The sequence below is a fragment of the Lytechinus variegatus genome, chromosome 12 (assembly GCF_018143015.1).
Source record: "Lytechinus variegatus isolate NC3 chromosome 12, Lvar_3.0, whole genome shotgun sequence".
Lineage (NCBI taxonomy): Eukaryota > Metazoa > Echinodermata > Echinoidea > Temnopleuroida > Toxopneustidae > Lytechinus > Lytechinus variegatus.
The window spans coordinates 1346147-1367473 of NC_054751.1; the positions used below are offsets into that span (position 1 = coordinate 1346147).

At 36.8% G+C, this 21327-nt stretch overlaps 1 protein-coding gene across 1 annotated transcript in view; it reads left to right on the forward strand.

Annotated features, from left to right (window-relative positions):
* Positions 1-2210: 2210 nt before the first annotated feature.
* The window catches only part of LOC121424729 (shootin-1-like), a 43612-nt gene continuing 24495 nt past the window's right edge, over positions 2211-21327 (forward strand). The window contains exon 1 of the mRNA XM_041620482.1: positions 2211-2416. Within this exon, the coding sequence (XP_041476416.1) occupies positions 2336-2416 (81 nt within the window). The 5' untranslated portion in view covers positions 2211-2335. The remainder of the gene's footprint in view (positions 2417-21327) is intronic.

Genomic DNA, 21327 nt, shown 5'->3' on the forward strand with positions numbered 1-21327 from the left:
TTATGTCAACATAGGCAAAGAGGTAAATAAAAGTTGATTTAATTTGTAATGAAAGTGTACTGTTGTTGATAAGAAGTATCATATCTCATATAAGAATAATCATGTTGTTTAATGATGCCTCATTACTCAAATGAAGTATGTGCCCATCTTGGGAGTCATTATTCATACAGAATCAGTCATGATTTCTGTGCATATTGAAGAGTAGACTCCCCCCCTCCACATCAACCCTACATTCCTCTACCAATAATCAACCCAGCCCCCTTGAGATGATGCATCTTAATTCCTGATGAGGTAGTTTCCCTTGGTGACGGCACTGATGAAGCATGTTTTATACGATATATGGGGTTTCCCGTTATTGGAAATTAGGTAAATTTCAGTGATATGTACGTGAAGTTCTATACCATTCTCGCTCATAAAAGACAGCTTCTGTTCAATGATGTTGAGTTTGTTGTCATGGTTGCGGTAATAAATTCAAAGTTGCCATGATTTTGAGTTTCCTTTTCTTTCCATGAATGCAATTATGTATTCTTATTTGCCGTAGACCCCCCCTCAAGGTCATACTCATGGATTCCGTGCACGATGTTGAGGTTCCTATCACGAATCAAGAATGAATTATTGGCCCAATGTGGAGTTCCCCTCCCATTGCAGAAATAACGAATTCCATGCATGATGTGGAGTTCCCCCATCACTCGCGATATAACGAATGATAGATTGGTCAGATGACTCATCAGTGCTGTGGAAGAGGTAGATCATTAAAAATGAAAGCAATTTCATCCTATTTTGCCTGAACCTATTGGAACAGTCCTTCCCTCTTCCAATGCATGCAACACGGTGGAAATAAAGTGAAAGTGACAAAAACGAAAATCTAAAAGGTTTGACTTGTGCTTCGTCGACAGTATTTAGCTGGAGGTTAACCTGGCTTGAACCTAGTGCAACCAAAGAAAGCATAGAAAGCAACATTGCATTGATACAGCCAATTCCATCTTAGTCATATGGTCTTTGTTCGTCTGCTGGTATACTTGACTACACCTGCGATATTACCACCACCTGAATAAAATAGTCGGATAATGGCGATTTGTCCACACTGATCATGTTATGTTTCCTCTTAGCTCTTACCTGAAAGGAAAATTTTCATTTTCTAGACTGTCTGTTTTGTTCCCCCCTCTCTCCTTCTATCCCTTTTCCTTTATCTATTCATCTCCTCTCCCTCTCTGTAGCCTTCCATTGTCTCTGTCTCCCCCTTCTCCACCCCCTTTACCCCTATCTTCCTACCTCGACCTCCTCTCCCAATCCTCCCGTTTTCTCTCCTATTCTGTGTGCTTATAAATTAATTAGTTCATGTTATGTTCTTTTGAATATATTTCATGAATGACCTATAGATCTAATTGCCTGAAGTCGAGTAGATACATATAGCTCATGTATACTGATTTAATAAAGGACGTTGGATTTTGTTGTTCGTTATGAGTGAAGTTCACCCTGTATCAAAAATAAAAGCACACTTAGCATTTCCTTTATTACCTTATCCAGTAGACAGTAGTTTTCTTTTTACACCATATCTCAAGATTCACAGACAGATAGATATACAGTTACTCCCTGCATACGATTAAACAGCTTTCCTCCTACTGCACATTGCATTGAAATCTCACTGACCTCCACACACGCTGCACTGTGTGTGTGGGTGGGTGGGAGATGATGAGTGTGTATTTGTGTGTCCAGCTCTCATTCACAATTTCATTAGTGCAGCTTGAGTGCATGGGAAAGTGTGAGGGGTATTTGCATGAGTGGGCGGGGCTTCAATGCTCCACCACCACCACCACCACTACGGGCATCGCCACGTGCCTCCATCCGGGCATAGATGATGAGGACACGGAATGAGGATGGAATGGAGACGAATGAGTCACTCAATCCACCCCCTTTCTCTCTCTCTCTTTTGATCCATCTCCCAACCACCTTACAAACATATGACTGTTTTTGATCTTCAGTAGATAGTAACACACTCTGTGTGTATGTGTTGTTTGTGTGCATGTATTTACGTACATTATAATCAAGTGTCTTGCTGTGGAGTCTATGCCAAACACCCACCGCACATCTCCACCGGTACTTGGAATGCCCGAATTATGGCGCCAGACTCCTGTCCAAACCCAGCCGTGAGTACCTCTCCACGTAACTGACAGGTCGAGGAGGCGGAGGGAAGAAAGAGGGGGAAAACCTGTTCTTTTTTATTCTACACGATAGGGCTTCTCTCTTTCTATTCATTAGCCGGTGTGTGTACGTGCATCCGGTGGATTTTTTTTCCTCCCTTGGCCCTGCCGGGTGCAGGGGCCGGCTGCTTTGAATGGCCTGGTACGACAAGATTTCATTTCGTAAGTCGGCAGATATGAGGCGATCGCATGCACACGGACAGGAGTCCGACAGGGTAAGCTATACCTACAGGGCTGCCAAAATGCCCCCCTCGTCAACTTCATTTCTTATATATTTCCCTGATTAGTCATCGCATACATTATTCATGTTTTCCATATCAGGTTCAATGTTTTTGGTATTTCTCTGTTAATTTGGGGTATTGTGTTCCCCTATAGGGACGAGTGTGAGTTATGTGTGGTGTGTGATATTGGTTCCTCCAAGCCTCCAAGGTGGTCGATCGGTTCCAGGTTTTTGTTCTCACTTTCGTGCTTGTACTCACAACAGAAGAACATAGGTGCTTGCAAACATATAGCCTCTTTGTTGTCGTAATCATATCTCAAGCAACGGTTTGAGTCCTGACCTAGCAGCGCAACTGCTTGTTGTAAGTAATGATCCATTGTTATTATTTAAAATCTGTTATTGTTGTTTTTCTTGCTTATTTTGATTTCTAGTATCATATGACTATTTGAAACCTAATATGTCATTGATACCTGTATTTCCAGATTTATTTTCGTTTTGTTTGTATAAAGTACATTTGATAATAATATGCAATTTTTTATATAGCGCTTAATACAAATGTTTCTAAGCGCTGCATACTATTACCCCGGCTTTAGCATGGCTACCCTGATCAGGCGCATCAAGCATTCAAGGAATTCCTTCCTACCGGGTACCCATTTACTACACCTGGGTTGAGAGTGGCAAATGTAGATAAACGCCTTGCCAAAGGACGCTACTGCTGTGATGGGATTTGAACCCCGGACCTTGTGGTTCACAGTCCGGAGACTTATCCACTGAGCCACAGCACCTCCATTTACTTAAATGAACGTTAACTTTCTGTTGTTGTTTATTATGGATGTATGTATAATGATGTTAAAGAATGATAAATGTTGTCAAGATGCATTTTTTTGGCTGCTAAGAAAACGAGATAGGGTTTAGAGTCCCGATTAGTATTCACCATCCTTTAAATACATATTAAAATACAATAACATACATGTATAGCTCAGGATGCAACCAAGGGATCTACAGCTTTGATTCTTTTCAGATGGACATGAGAAAGTATCGAGCATAAAAGGGGAACAAGTAAAGTTTGATCCAATTTACAGAACACCTCTTGATCTATCAGAGGGTTCTTCTAAAATGCTTTTTATGATGTACATATAATTTTATGATGTTCTTGCACTAAATGAGACAACCCATATTTTCCATGTGTCTTGTTGCATGAGAACTTAAGATCATGTTCAGTTTTGCCATTCAATGGTAGCTATCACTCTTCAGTCAGTCAAAATCAAGGTCTCCATGGTTGTTAAGATTACGGAAACAGTAAATTTTTTTTGCAGCAGGTTAACAAAATTGGACTGAATTACCTAGAACTCCAGTCTAAAATCATTCAGATGCTTGTAAAACCCAAGTATTATAGTCTTTAAATATCATATTTTAACTTTAGCTAATTGCAATCATCAAGAATCTTTTTATTCAAATAAAGAAGATCAGTACTGATTAAAAAAAAATCTTTTTATACCAAGAATTCTTTTTTTTTTTTAGCTATTGTAGCTTCCATCAGACTTTAATTCATTTTTTTTTCTATATAGCAAACCCTACTTTTGATACCATTGTTTCTGTTAAAGGGGAAAGTATATTGCTCTTGGCTTCAAATCATTCTACTACTACTACTACTACTACTACTACTACTTAGTGCTGTTGTCGATAGGCCTTATATCGACATTGATGTCGACATACGACAGATTTTCAATGTTTCCGACATGTCGACATGCACGCACCCAAATCTACGTGTAAACATGAAAAAAAAGGGGTCTAGCCTAAAGTCACAAGTGTAAAGCTTACCTGGAAAGTTAGAAGCATTTATCCACAATAATTGGCGCAATTAAAAGGTTTATTCAGCTTAAACTTAGCAGCGCTTTAAATTAAGAAAGAAAGCCTGCGACCGCGAGCTGCGCGGCAGCAGATCCGTCTGCAGTGCGGGGGCCCTAGCCCGGCAGGCATGGCGCAACGCAAGTGAGTGTACATGTAGCATGCATCATTCACTGTGCTTGATAATTCGCTGCTCAATGTATTAATTTCACATAGACGTGAGCAGCAGCGAACATATGTTTTTGTCATAGTTGTGACCGCCGTAATTGAGCGTTTACTTCATTTCACGAAGTCATAGGAAACTTACCTTTCTTCGTTTGGAGATCGTTGCACGGATCGCCGCAGAAGTTGTACTGAAATTATCGATTGATTTTTATTATTTTTATACTGTCAATTTGAGGAGTTGCGTTTGGAGCACATGTGTACCAGCATATAATACGCGATGATCATTAATGCAATCGGTGATTCTCAAATTGGCTCTGAGTGTTATTGTGCAATGCTTTCAACGCAGCCCGGATCATGGTTGATTCTCCTGACTTCAGAATAAATGTGGATTAAATCGGTAATTTTGGAAGTGAATTCACTCTAACTTAGTTAAAATATGTTTCCCTGAACTGAGCCTGTATTGTAGATTTAGTGTGGGGATATCACTCGTGTCAAGGTGAATACATTTGATTGAGAGATAGATTGTAAATGCCACGATCGAATGATGTTAGGGAGCCTGTCGTTAGGCTATAAAATTACGGTGCCTTTTTCATGTCGACATTGTCGATGTCGGGATTGAATTTTAAGCGACATGTCGACATGGATTTTTCTTCCCGACAACAGCACTACTACTACTACTACTACTACTACTACTACTACTACTACTACTACTACTACTACTACTACTACTACTACTACTACTACTACTACTACTACTACTACCACTACCACTACCACTACTACTACTACAACTACTACTACTACTACTACTACTACTACTACTACTACTACTACTACTACTACTACTACTACTACTACTACTACTACTACTACTACTACTACTACTACTACTATTTCTACTATTACTCTACTATTACTACTGCTAATACTACTACTATAATACTACTCTTCTCTTACTACTTCTGCTACTACTGCTACTACTACTACTACTCCTTACTCCTACTCCTGCTCCTCCTAATTTTTCTACTCCTACTGCTAATACTACAACTACAACAATAGCTATTACTATTACTTCTTCCACCACCACCACCACTACTTTTACTACAGTATACTGTATTACTCCTCCTCTTCTCATACTACTCTTACTACTACTACTACTACTACTACTACTACTACTACTACTACTACTACTACTACTACTACTACTACTACTACTACTACTACTACTACTACTTCTACTTCTGCTACTACTACTACTACTACTTCTACTTCTGCTACTACTTCTACTACTACTACTACTACTACTACTACTACAACAAAAAAATGAATATTAAATGCTAAGTAAGATGAAACGTATGATATTCATTAATCAAAATGTTCTACATAATCAATCTTTCATTGACTTTGACAATGATTTTCATTTATATCTGTACCATTTTCACTGCCTTCCTACTTCCACAAATCATTGTAAATCTAAATCGAAAACTTCATTTCCATTAATCACTCTCATGTATACTCTCTCCAGGGTTCTGTAAGTGAGACAATATCCTGCTGTCTATACGCTATTCCAGCTTCCAATTTCAAAATCATTCCACCACAAACCTTTCCCCACATATATATAAATGTCTCTTTGCATATGCTTCATTTGGAATCAAATGTTTGTGCTTAACTGGACAGACGAAATGCCAAAAACATTATGCACCGTCGTTCTCTATGGCAACACACAAAAGTACTTTGATAAGGTCTCCTGGTAAAAATAAGGGGAAAAATCAATAGGAGTGGGAGACATTATGTATCTTTTTACCCAATAGAGACCAATAAATAGAAGCGTTTTATTGAGTTTTGAAGGGAATAGGGATGGAAATAGTTCCCTAATGGAAGTGGTTCATGGCTAATGTCCAATTAACTCACATTTTAGTACTTAATAGATAACAATTTAAGCATGCAACCTATTTCTTATGATTACTGAGTGCTTTTTGTAGACCATGGATGCTGGTTTTTAGTTTTTTCTCTTAAATGTAAAGGGAACTTTTAGTATGCCAGGCCTGATTTGTTCATTTACTGACATAGCAACACCTGATTCATTGCATAATCCATTGATTTTTTCTTTTTTTCTCAGTTTGGAAGCACCCCCACACCCCTAATTGTTACGGCCAAAATGAGGTGGTATTGTGAAATTTGAAAATAAAATTCACCTTGATTTTAATACCTTTTCGGGGGGGGGGGGGCTGCTCTTTTATGTATTCTTATCTCTGTCTCTCCCTCTCTCTCTCTGTCTTTTGGTTTGTTGTGTGTGTTTGTGTGTGTTTGTATGTGTATATTTGTCTATTTCTGGCTCTGTTTGTCACTCTGCATCTTCCCCTTCTACCTTTGAAACTTTATATGTCCTTTTCCCTCTCTTCATTCATCATTTATGCTGCAATCACATTTACCCTTTGTCGAAAACAGCCCCTTTACGGATGAAGGTGGTAAAACATTATAAAAACAACCGTTTTCGACTCGCCGTACTGTCATTGTAGGCAAAATGTGACTGTGCCATAACTCTCCTTAATTTTTTTCAATAGTCCGGTTTTCTTTCCCACTTTTAGCTTTCTCCTTAAACAAGACAGTGACATCCATGTAGCTACATGCCATTGCAAGGCTTATAACCCTTGAAGATCAAAGCTGGTCAGAAGCGAAAGATTAATTTTTCTCTGGTGGCACCCAAACCTCTTCTAAGTCAACATGGATATTGATCCGAATGATTTCATCTTGAATTAGAATAGAAACGAAGCTGAGAGGAATAATAATGATTGTTTGCGGAGGGACTCTGAAAAGGAAAACATAATACTCACACACAAGCAAGAGAGTCATCATACTTAAAATCCCTGATTCAGATGGACACCAGGTGGGTGTTTCATGAAAGTTATCAGCACTGACTAAATTGTCAGTGCTGACAATTTCAGTGAAATCCTTGGTTTTGATTGGCTGAAAGGCACTGGCCTCTGACCGTTACTTTGGTAACTGTCGGAGAAAGACAACTTGTCAGCGCTGACAACTTTCATGAAACGTTCCCCTGGTCCATCTGGGGCAAAAACTGCACAAAATTGGAATTGAGAAAATTCTGAATTTAGAAAAAAAGAAAAGAACAAAAATTCTCAAATATGCAACATTGTGCAGCCCCAAATGCTTTTGAAGATCACAAGTGCCAATCATCATGATCCATTGAAATATACCTGCAGACACAGATACAACACAAACAGACAATATGATGCCTTTGGCCGTTGCAATTGCAATACTGACAAATTCAGTGCTTCGATTTATCAAAGTTACATGTACTATAGATCTTCTGTGAAGATTTTCTGTGAAGAAAACAATCAAATATCTTTTTCATCAGTATTCAGCTCCTTACGCTCTGTCCTCTGCCATAGGAATATAAAACTCAACTCAATAGCGATGTGCATGTCTTACAATAAGACTTGTTTTCCAATATCGTCTCGATCTGGGTTTTTCCTGAGAAGATTTTGTGTTTGAGCTTAGTAAATCTTCCGTCTGCTTGTCAATAAAGTTAATTTCATACCTCAACCGACCTCTCATTTTTTTTCCCATCCTGGACCCTCCCAGCATCCAATTAAGTGAAATGATACCCTTCATATTTCTAACCCTAGATTCAGACTATCGTCGGAGAGAGGAGAGGAAAGTGTCCCAATCAAACCGTTCACACCTTCTATGTAACTTGGATACAGTCTTTCTGAACCTTGGAGAGGTCGTGCAATTTACGGGTATCAGGTGCTGTACTGGTCTGCAGCGCAAACACTTTTCTCGAGTAAAGTGGTCTGAATATGCAGCCTACAGTACCTTGTGTACTGAAGGCCCTCTTGCTCAAATGAAGTAGTTTTATAAGTGCTAGTCTTATGTGAAGACCCACTTGCTAATCAAAGTTTCATTCTATGCCTGAAGATGAGGGCTGTACTTTGCAATAACATGGATGTGAATGGGACCCTATATCTAGTCTGCTGTGCAAACCCTTCACTCATGTAAAGGGTCTGAATTGCAGCCTACTTATGCCTTGTGTACTAAAGGCCTCTCGCTCAAAGCAATTTTTGTATATGCTAGTCTTTGTGTGGCGGCACACTTGTTGAGCAAAGTTCCAATCAGGTCCTGTGCCTGCAGGCTACCCCATATCTGTACCAACATCACACTTGCACATGATTGATAAAAAAAAACAGCTGTGCCCTATCAGTTTTGCTCCCAAGATCGCGCTCTCCTCCAAATTCTGTTCTCAAACTCTATGGATCGATCACGAGAGGAATGGGTAGATGAATCGGTGCTTGTGTGCTTCTCCTGTCATGCCCAACAAAATAAAGCACTACTTAACAAGCATCGCCTGCACCGGCAAGCAGGTTATGGAACATTGCTTTATTTCATTGGGACATTTGAAAGTACTTAGCGCTGATAATTCTCTGCAACCATTAATTCTGATCACAAGATAGGAGGGGGTATACTCCGGGTTCCATGGAATTCCCTTCCAGTTTTCTACATGTGTGAACGCAGGTTAAGTTATTGCAGCCAGGTCTGCGCATTACACCCCTTTTGAGCAGGTGCTTTCCTGGTAAACTCATAAAATGATGTCACTTCATATTAAAGAATGAGACATGGCAAGTTCATGGCTTGGTAAATATTAAGACAAGAATTTGAAAGTAATTATGGTTTATTAAAGTGATCCTGTAATCCTACACTTTCTCATCAACAGATGATCACTTAGTCTAGTGAAATGGTTTGTTGTAAACAAAAAAGGTTTGAAGTAAACAAGATGATATTTTCTCTCTTCTCTTTCATTTCTTTTATTTCTCTTTTTTTGTAAATGTATAATCTAGTCATGTAAGATAAGCCTCAATATGCTAGTATATAAGTGTTTTCTAGTGTTCTATATGATTATGTTGTTTCATTCTTCTTGTTCTTTATGATGTGTTGTTTTATTCTTCTTGTTATTTATTATTATTTTGTTTCATTCTTCCTCTTCTTTATGATTATGTTGTTTCATTCTTCTTGTTCTTTATGATGAGTTTGTTTCATTCTTCTTGTTCTTTATGATTAGGCCTATGTTCTTTCATTCTTCCTCTTCTTTATTATTTTGTTTCATTCTTCGTGATTATATTGTTTCATTCTTCTTCTTCTTTATTATTATTTTGTTTCATTCTTCTTGTTCTTTGTGATTATGTTATTTCATTCTTCTTGTTTATAATTATGTTTCATTCTTCCTCTTCTTTATTATTATGTGTTTTCATTCTCCTTCTTTATGATTATTTTGTTTCATTCTTTTTGTTCTTTATGATCCATATTTCATTCCTCTTGTTCATTATGGTTATGTTGTTTCATTCTTCCTTTGTTCTTCCTATACTACTCTACTCATCTCAATAGATTCCTTCACACTCTCTTGTAACTGTTTTTTTCTATATTCTATATTGATATGACACGCTGAATCTCATGGTATCAAATACCACAAGTGTAAGCCGATATATTTACTTGTGGTTCCCATGGCATTGTCGAAATTGACATTGTAATTATATCTCCTGTTCAAATATTTGTAGCTTAATAATATACTTGGCAAAGTCGCAAAAACCTCATTCAGTGATCTATTTACCTAGTTTCACAAACATTTTCTTTCTACCGCCATTTGAAACAGACAAAAATTGAACACCCTAATATCATAACTTCATGCAAATTTCCACCCCCCCCTTGCCTGCCATTCCCTGTTCTTAAATCTATTCCACTTTCTAGAGCCCCTTTTGTTATAACCCCAGACACAATAGATTGAGCTGGTATCGGATACCATACAACACACTCCTGAGGACCTATGTAACCGATAGTGGCACGTATTAGGTTTCATTGTTGTGTTCGGCACCCCTGGGGCCAGCCGCCAATATCGCGATACTTTCAGAGATTTCCCCTTTTCTTATGGTATGGTATCCTTCGATGATCGAGAGTGTTAATATCATCAGGAAGAGTAGATTAAAAAAATATAATGCTCACTTCAAGGTGTCAGACCTATCCATCTATCTTCCTATCTCTCGATCCTCTTTGTTTACGTCTACTTTTTTTAAATGGTGTGGATTATAATTATTCAGCAAGCAGAATATAAGTTCCTCCATACTGTTAATATTTTTTTTCTTTTGGAACCATTTTCTGTTGACATGTGTGACAACATTGAAAAACAATATTTCAAACAATAAAGCCTCCATAATTAAAGTTTAATTTTTGTTTATAAAAGTTCAATTGTATATTGGACTTTCGTCATATCTTACTGTACAGATAAAGTATGCTAATTATCAGGAATTTGCTTCTTGGTTTGACACACACACAAAAATTTAATCTAAATATTATGTTACGCTATTCACACATATTTCACAAGTATTTATACTATACTTTTCAACTTAATTTGACAATGAATCAAAAGTTTGAAAATGAATATTCTGTATATTTATCAAACCTTAATATATTTTCACCAAGTTTGAGGACTGGCTCGGTATCAAACAGCAACTTTTTCAAGCAACAACTAGAACAGATGGACCGAAACAAAAATAAAAGGAAAGTTAACAAAACTCAGATATTGACCTAGATACGCCAACATATTGCAGAGTGAGACCTTAATTTTGAAAGAGTGTTTTGAGATGGGATTGAATAAAGAAGGAGTAGGATGAAGATGCGGAATCTTCTTTTATTGCTTTCTTCTGCTCAATCCCGTCAGATCCTTGTAAAATTGCACTTTTGACATGTAACGGATTCATGAATAAACCAACATGTCAGGTCGTATACCTTCAAGTCTTTAGTCATGGTGAAATAATAAGTTGTTTTTTATTACCTTGGTCAAATTACTCTAAACTTCTGACTTGATGAAGTCTAAAAATGAATATCTTCTATTTGGAATGCATTTTTCGGCAAAACAGCATGGAATAAAGAATAATTGTTCATACATAAAAAAAAGAATATTGTTCATATTTTATTTACAAGTATGTAAATGTCACAAATTATAAACATGATTATGTATATGCTCATTTGTATTCTTCCTTATAATTTATTTCTATTTTTTTTACTATACTCATTTATGTTTTTGAGCATTATTAAAAGAGTATAATACTTCTCATCAGAATTTTGTAATACTAGTACCATGTCTATTTTTAAAATTTGAATTTTCTTGAAAAAACTTTTTACTAATACATGCAGAATCCATATTTTTTCTATCCATATGAAAAATATAGCAAAAATCTCAAGTATATAACCTAAATGATGTATGAATATTGATCATATTATTCCCAATCTATTTTCCTCATCATTGTGTGAATATATTTGCTACTTTTTATTGCATATTGGAAATGAATCAGATGATAAAGAAATCCAAATGACCAGCACCTGGTCATCTTTCTCTGAAAAAACACTGTGTAACTACAGTGACCAAATCCTTTGTCTTTTGATTCCTATGAAATTTTAATCAATATTAAGATTAGATGCAACCAGACATTATGAATCATTGATATATCAGCACAATCACATCTTGTGTTTATACCCATCATGCATCAGTTCAGGTATTTTCCCTGTAATATGATTATGATCATCATTATGACACATTGGTATCACCGATGAGTCATCAGGGTGACCTCCATTATCGTCACGGTAACCATGAACACCGTTTCATTAGGAGAGGAGATGCTCAAGTCTCCTTTCTCTTCTCGCTCAAAGTTGGAGTAAACACGCTCTATTTTTACATGGATTTCTGTATTGTTATCTATCCTCTTTGTCAATCTCACGATTATACGATGACAGGCTATTCACCAATTTAATGAGATAATTCAAGATGTTAAGTGGCTTACACAGAGGTTAATCCTATTAACATAAGGCAGGCCTCTACAAAAATTTTTTTCGTCACTTGCCCTGTTGGGCAAGTGATGAAAAAATTTGCTTGCCCGAGAGAAAAAACTGCTTGCCCAATTTTTTGAATAATTTTTTCATTATGACGGCATTACTCTTATTATTATTAAGGTATACAAAATAACAATTGAGAATCATGTCCAGTATAAGAGAACACGCATTGAAAAGGATATTTTCAGCAACGTAGGCCTGAGTCTTTACGTTTATTTTGGAGATAAAAAAATCGATATTTTATGGGCATTTAAGGTTTTAAAAAACCCTTCAACAAAAGTTGCTAAAATTTCATATTTTGCATCTTTAAATCCACGAAATGGCTACCTGCTTACCATATTTCCTTAGAATTGCTTTCATTTACCGTAGTTGGAAACTATAAAGAAAGCCAGTGAAAAATGTTCAGCTCTTAATTAGTTGTTAACCATCAAGTCTTTTCTTCATCATTTTATGATGTTGCACTCGGTCAATAATTTTTATCTACATGTTTTCACATGCTACTTTTTTTCTATTTTGAGGAATACCTGTTCACTTATTAATGAATTATTACTAACATTGTTTAATATTGTATGATTTTTAAGTAATTTTTTCACTATGCTTAGAATCTTGGGTGGGTGTGTGTGTGTGTGTGCGTGTGTTTGTGTGGGTGTGACTGTGAGTTGAACTTTGATATAAATGAATTCAATATCTAATTTCTACTTCGCCTATTCCAGTACAATAACCTGTACTCGGCCATGTACCGTAATAAAGGCCCACATACCCTAACTTTTCCTGAAGTTCTTTGAAAACGCAGACTTCTACGAAAATTGCATTTCTCTATGGGGGAGTCTGAATTTGGTGAGAATGTATTCATTAATAACTTAAATATACATAACAATGAAGAAATCATCAAACTTTATTGGAAGTTTTGAATATACCCGAAATGTAAACTCTGTCTGAAACAGAAAATCACCATATTTGAGGCCTTTACTGAGCGAATTGTCCCCCAGAGCTCTGGCAGAGAGACAGAGCTCAGACTGGCTAGCTAGTATGCGCACGTGTGTGAGTCTCCCGCCGGCCTAGTAAAATAGATGGAGCTTTGTTTGATGATTTATTGTCTGATATTTACCTCATCCCCTCAAAAAGGGAAACAAATGAATTTTAAGTCGTAATTAACAAATACGGCAAGTTATTTTGGATGTTAATAGGCCGTTTTGAAGAGCAAAGCCAAATGACAACTCACCAATGCGAGGTTACTAGACTCTGTGATTTATTTCCTGTGTAATTCTAATTATTTTATCACAGAATTGTGATATCGGAAGGGGGGAAATGTGCATTAGAAATTGCACATGGTGGTAGTTATAATGGACCCCTATACTACATTCAACTGTTTCCCGGCCATTGCGTTGATTTTTTTCATACCTGGTACCATGTATGGAAATACGTGGTACAGAAAAAATAACGCAATTTCGGAATTTGAAACTGCACTACTCGCTATTTTTTAAGGCTTATTCATGATTTTGAGTGTGGATTTTGGATGATTTATGGAAAAACGAGGTACGGTACAGAAAAAAAGACGCAACAACCACTTGCCCGATCGGGCAATTGACTTTGAGAAGTGCTTGCCCGCACGTCATTTTCACTTGCCCCGGGCAAGCGGGCAAGCGGGTTTGTCGCGCCCTGCATAAGGCATTGTTTATATGCATATCCAATCGACACATGTCTATATGTCTAGTTGTGGTATTACTATTATATGTGATCATGTTTGAAGTTTAACTGTGACAATGCATGAGTATGAGATAATATTTACATCATATGCATGCATGTACATATATATGCGGATGCTGCTAGTATCTAGACAAGTCATATAATGAGATTTTTCATGCAGGAATACAGGGTGTATAGAAGTTTCTGATTTGTTGGTGTTTACATTACAGGAAGATTTGGTCACTATTTACAAACCTTCCAAAATGTTCTCCATTTGTTTTCTGTTACATGTACGATATCAGTATCAATATCTAATATCTTCAGCTCGCTATACTATGGCTGCCTGGCCTGCGTTAATAAACCATAGATCTGTTAATATATAGTCATTTAATTCAACAACGTCCAAGCCTCTTTGTGATGTTGCCTTCTCCATCTTATTACATTTTTCATGTTTTTGTTGGTTCATAATGATGTATTAACAAGAACATTTTTTTATTGCATAATGTATTATAAAAAAAATGAAAAACAATATATTTTGCATTGAGAATGTGTCTATTGTTGTAAGAAATGCCAAGTAATGATGATCATACTTAAAAGTAATCACTATAATAATACAGAATTCAGGTTTGAATATAGATATTTGTTTAATATGAAGATCACCTCAAATATTTAGGCTACAAGTCTTTCTAGTTTTTACAAGATATCCCAAGGCGATAATGCATAATGTCCCCCTGATGCGTTTCACTGTATGCACGGTGATGGTTGACCGTTAAATGTGTGAGTAATCGTAACCACAAATCTGATCCCGGCCCAATCAGGGAGAGAAATTCAATTTATTTTCAATTTCTGGCCAGGGGTTGATGAGACTGTAGTCTAGGGTAGATGAGAAAGTATTTTATCTCCCTGTTTTTTCCTCTCGATCGTAGACTGATGAGATGTGTTGCTTCAGGGGTCAGCTGTTAGGTCTGGTTCAGTGTAAGATACCATACGGCCCTTCCGATACATATATGCGTGGGCTTTTAAAGCTGGCCCCGGAGCTGGCTCCGTGCCTGTGTAAAAGTTGAAGTGGTGTCGAGATCAATAGAACCTCTATTGGAGCCGTTGATTCTGATATCTACACAAAGGTCAAGTCAAGATAATGTTGAAAATGATGACTTTAAAAATCCCATTTTATGTTTTTTTTACCAAATGTTAATTCTGATGTAGATGGTGAAAACAAAATGGGATAGAAATTCCCCCCTCCCTGTCTAATATGGGCCAAGTGTCATGAATGCGAAAGGAATAATTCATGAAAACTGACAATTTCATGCCATGTATATACAGGCAGTACGGCAACCGATAGACTAATTCCAGGGGTACCTCTGTTACTACTGAACCTGAATAAAGTAAGAAAACAGACAAAATAACTGCTAAATTTGATTGAAAGAAAGATATCTTGTCTTGACATTCGTGTAGAAGCAATTTTCCTTTCGATGTTTTTATTTGCCACCAGCATATGGTAGAAGAAAATAGAAATCTAATTTCCGCACAGAACTTGTAAACAGTATTCCTTATGAGAGAAAGGGAAGGGGGATTTTGCATGCGATGGAAAGCATATTAGAATGGGAAATACAAGTTGAATATAAGAGGATGAGATATGGGGGAAAACAAGGAAATGATGGTGTCCTTGAATGATTGAATCTTGAGAAAATTTCCTTTCCATTTCATACTAATTGACAGGAGTTTAGCTTCTTAGCCCAGAAATATCCCACCATACATGACAACTGTGCGAATAATTTGATCTATATGGGGGTGTTGTTCCGATATCTGTCCCTTTTTAGTTAGCGAAAGAAATAGTTTGTGTCACGTTTTGGACATTTCTAACTTTATTCTTTTATTGTTGATGACAGCAGTGGTTTTTTTCAGAGTTCAGTTCAGATTTTGGCAGAGGGCCATGGGAATATATATGGTAGTTATAGGGTATATTGAAATTCAGGATAAATTCTAAAAATGCATCCATATGGAGGGGACAAATAGAAATGAGAAACAGAATTTCTTTATGGTCAAGTGGATTATTTTCAGGCATATGTTTACCTTTTTTAGGTACAGGCCAAAATGGAAATCTTGAAAATCATTAGATTTGCTTGTATTGACCAGTTTGATTTTGAATATTTGAGGATTTTTTAAAGGATGTTAAGGTAAGCATCAAGTGATTAGAAAGATCATTTTCATAGATGTTTGACGTATGTAAAAAGCTTTGAAAAAGATATATCTCTAATAAAGTCATAGGAATGATGATAAAATATAGGGCACTTGAGACGTATATTTAGAGTTAACAGATTTATTATTGCCCAAGGTAGTAATCGCAGTCATTCCCCACTTACAATGTATGCACATCCTCCACCCCCCAGGGAGTGGAGAATGTCGCCATGTAAACCTAGGTATTTTCTTGAAAACTGTCAGTGATTTTTATGTGAGATTGTACATGAGTTTTATTCCTTTTTATTTGAAAATCTAAAAAAATCCTCCTGATCTTTTTGAGCAAGATGAAATCTATAGACATTTGATGGAGCATATGCTTTGTATTAGCCTATAGATACGTGTTTCACTCTTCTTCCTTTATAAATTTGTTTAGAAATGTTGTGCTTTCCAATTGGTTTTAGCAAGATTTAATCAGTGGATATTTTGTCATATGGACCCTCCTTTTGTGCCTCCTAGCAGTGAGTGTATAGAAGATAGGAGTGTGCATAAAACATGCTGTTCACCGAATCACAATGATATCGCTCGGCAAGAAGGCCACGCTGCATTGAATCTTCTTGAACAGTCTGCGGTTAGACTTCTATATCTACAACTTCTTCTCTCCTTGTTCAGTTAAATAATTCAATTGATTTTTTAAAGGGATTGAGTGGATCGAACGAATGTGATTTTCTTGAAGCTATTGTCACCTGGGCGACAACATCTTGTATTTTGAATGTTGGGCAATTGATTGAGACTATTTAAGACTGGATGTTTTTATTTAACTAGTAGTTAACATATAAAAAAAATTGTTATTTTTTAATTTTCATTGATTTCAGATGTTTAGAACCCTTCTTGATAGTGATGATAATATATTGTCTGTTTGTTTTGTTTATTTATTTTCTAATTATTAAAAAACACAATACATAAATATGTATATATAACATAAACAATAACATAGATGGCATCAATTGAAATAAACAAATGAATTGCAAATATGTTGAATAGATAATCAAAAGGATTACCCATTTTAGTGTCATTAACATAATTACTCTGTTCTTCCGTGGGGTCCATAAAAAACATTCAAATAATTTACATTGCAATACAAAGGAAATTTGATATTGAAGAAATGAAAAAAAATTACATATATGTTGTTACAGAATTCTGTAGTCAGCAACTACATTAGAATTGAATACACTAATTCTATTTTGTTTCGAAGTATGAAGTGCCATACAGAAGGCTGTCATGAAAATACTGAACATACAAACTTGTGGTAATAACCAAATCCTGGAATGGACAACATTGCTTCATGTTAATATCCTACTTCCATGATGATGCGGTCAACGGAATGGAAATCCTCCCCTTCTCCCGAAGCCAACATCCATCTTAACAGACCCTCTAGGGATGGCATCCTATTTTTGGCACTTCCCCCTCCTCCTAGGGTCTAACCTTTCTATATCAAGGTCACCGGGATCCTTCCGACTTCCGACTTGCGATTTCTTTTGAAGATAACGCCCCTGCGAGACTAGATCTAGTGATTTTCCTAACTCCACTATGTGTTTTTGTTGTGATGTTGCCTTATTATGTGAGCAAATACTCTGACCTGAATTTTTACAATCTGTTTTATTTTGTTTCCTTTTTCGTTGCCACTCCCCGACCATCTCCTTGTCACTTCTCCCCTTTCCCAACTTTCATTTCTTAAAAACATGGTTTGATTTCACCATGTATATCCAAGATAAATTCAAAGCTTGCTGATAAGTCATAACTTTCACATGATTGCTAAACAAGGCGAGATTCTGATAGAACCACTTTCTGGAGTACCCTTGGTCCTTCATTTTAATATCTATCCCTTTCGTCATCCTTGCTTTTCAACAGATAAAATATTGACTGATAATGCTACAAAATTATATTACTGGCATTCTTCATACAAACATTACCTTAATGTGCAATTTATCTCAAAGTTTGTTTCTTCTTGTTGAAATCCTCTTGGTTTTTTTTGTTTTGTTAATTGACAAAATGTTCTCCTTTGACTTGTCACATTGCTCTGTTTATTCACAAAGGAATCATGTTTATAATAATAAACATAAATTCTCAATCCAAAGTAATGTGCTTCTACAGGTGTATTCATACTGAAGGCGAAGTGGAGTTACTCCTGAGTAACTCTGGAGAGAGTTGATACGCTTGTACTGCAGACCGACATTATATACACCCCCTTCCAAACTGGCAAGCTCCGCAGCGGTGTAGCTGCATTTGATTTCATGGTTTCTCCCTATGCGGAAATGAATGACGTTACGTGAACTGCGTTTGTAACCCTCTTCTTGAAGTGGGTTGAGTACTCAACTTTGAATCAGGATCGAAATAATCAAAATAATCAAAATAATCTCAGAATATTCATTTTAGCCTCCAAAGTGGAGTAATTCCTTCTTGACTCCGGAGTAACTCCACCTCTGCTGTCAGTATGAATGTGGTATACATGGTTGAGATTGAAGTGAATTGCGAATCAGTTGCAACTTTTTGTGAGACGGACCCTTCTGTCTCCTCACATGTTCATGTTTCTCATTCATATTATGATTCCTGGAGGAATCAATATCTTGCCTTCATCTTTTCTGCACCTTTTCCTCTCACGGTGCCACAAGGCTTGTTCTATTTATTTACACGCAGATCCAGGCCAGGAGTTTTCAGGGTGGGTGGGAGGGGGAGGTGGGGGGGGGGGTGCACAGCGGGCAAAAATTGCCCTTGCATTCCCTTTTTATGTGAAAAATACCTCACCTTTTTCCTGTTCTAACCCTTATGTCAGCAATAGCATCCGGGGGAGGGGGGAGGTGAGAACCTTTAAATCTGGTCAGGTGATTTTTGAAGAAGTTTATACCCCAGTTTTTATGACCTTTCAGTTTCGGAATCCTGGATCTGCCCCCGTTCACATGGCATGGGGGTGCAATTTTTCATGAATGTGGGCCAAACTATATAACCATTGTATCAGGCAGGCATGCATCGATTGCAATCGGCTTCAGGATAAAATGGATTATCAAAATGGGTCAACAGATGCATCATGGGAGAAAAAACAAAATACATGGCCCCAGTTTCAGATGAGAGTAATATTCTTGATTCCTACTTCTGTATCACTCCAATCTAATATATCACTCAATAATACTCAACAGATTAGCTACTGGATAAGTTATCTCTCCAGTTAATCTTATATATTGGATTAGAGTTAAGATATGTATTTGTTTACTGAGTTAGCTGGTGCTTGCATTTTGCAGCACGCTTTATGAAGACCCAGCCCTTCTCGTCACCTTCGCTCCATTCAGATCTTATTGGTTTGGGAAATAACTTGCATTATTAAATTATGTCCTGAAGCACTACTTAAACTGCACCTGCAAGGCTACTGTTGCGAGTCGAGTCGTACGCATTGCTCAATTTCAGAGAGGAAATGCATAATCTTCAAAATATTGACGGCCTAATCCTTCCAAATTATCTCAAATTGAGTGACATGATTTGAGCTTAGTGCAGTTAGTTTATACTATTTTTGCAGCAATATCTTTTGGGGCATAGCCTTTATTAATTTGCTCAGTGAAGTGTTAAAAGTGTGCTGTTCATTGGGTAATAATATCCTGTCTTATGGAAGTTCATAGACCTTTCAGGCTCACCGATCCGAAGCAGTAAGAATGCAATGTCCTTTGAAATTAATTAAGAGCATGTGTTCGAGATAATCCTTGATACACTTCATATGATTACTTGCTATTTTTTGTATTTTGTTTCATATGTGAAGTAGATTTGTCTGCATTGCCCGTTCGATTGATTGTTTTCTCCGAGTTGCCTTGAGTCCCGGGCCCCGTCTTACAAAGAGTTACGATTGATTTGATCAATCTCAAGTTCTGTATGGAAATCCATCCATACCAAAATTTGCACAATCTCCTTAGTAAACAAAGAGAATCACACTGAAATTTCAAGAGAACAGTGAATGTATAAATACATCATATCTAGAAAATATTTTGAACAAATTTGCATTTTGGTTGTTAAACTTGCTGGCCATCCATAGTTGTGTTTGATCGGATCAATCGCAACTCTTTGTAAGACAGGGCCCAGATGTGTCACAGTCAAAAGTATTTGTTTAAAAAACATTCTATTATCCATTTGATATTTCGGGCAGCACTTCCCTTTTCTACCATTTTCAGTATTTACTTTCTGTCTTTGCATGTCACCATTTTCCCCTTTGGCACCATTTTGTTTTGTTTGCAACTTTGTTCGATTTTTGCTGGTAAATATTGCAAAGTTATTTTTTTCAGATGACAACTGACTGTTAAATGTAGATGTGGTTAACTATGTTTACTTCCTCCTACCGATACAAATTACCCATTAACAAAGAAGATATTGTGTGAAATTTGTATGCTACAAGCTATTACTATACTGCACTAATTATTGGCAGGTGGATAAAAGGCTATTTTCAGCTTTTTAGGAAAGGAAAAAAAAACAGGTTGGGAGTAAGACTGTAACAGGGCATAACCTATATCAAAATCTAATGTTTAAACTTATCCAGAAAGCATGTTATACCGAAATCTTGTTTCATTTTGAGGCACACCCCCCTGTGATGTAGTACATGTGTTTCCTCCACAATTAACTTAATTGACCACTGGACTGGAATGACCCCTTAAGTAGCAAATTAGGCTATGAGAATAAGATAATTAGGGAGTTTATGGGTTAAGCTGTAATATTGTATATCAATTACCTGAGTTGTGAACCCCCACCCATGAATTATTTTAAATCCATGCAAACGTTGGCTGGCCAGGTTTCAATCGTACCATGGTACAAAACCATGGACAATGCAGATTCTGTGTATTATCCTGCTTCAGCAGGCACCCTTTGCCAAAACCATGCATTTGCAATTGGACTTTTCTTAATGTATGCAATGAAATAAATGTTATTTTTGCTAAAAATATGCAGTCTATAGTTTTTTTACCATGTTGCAATGGAGATCTCTTCTGACAATGAGGGCCTTAAAGCAGAGTATAGTGTTTTAGGACAACTTCCTCAGTGACTGACGAGTCCCCTTGAAAGAAATAGCTTCTGGGGGCTGTTTCATGAAGCTGTTCGTATTAA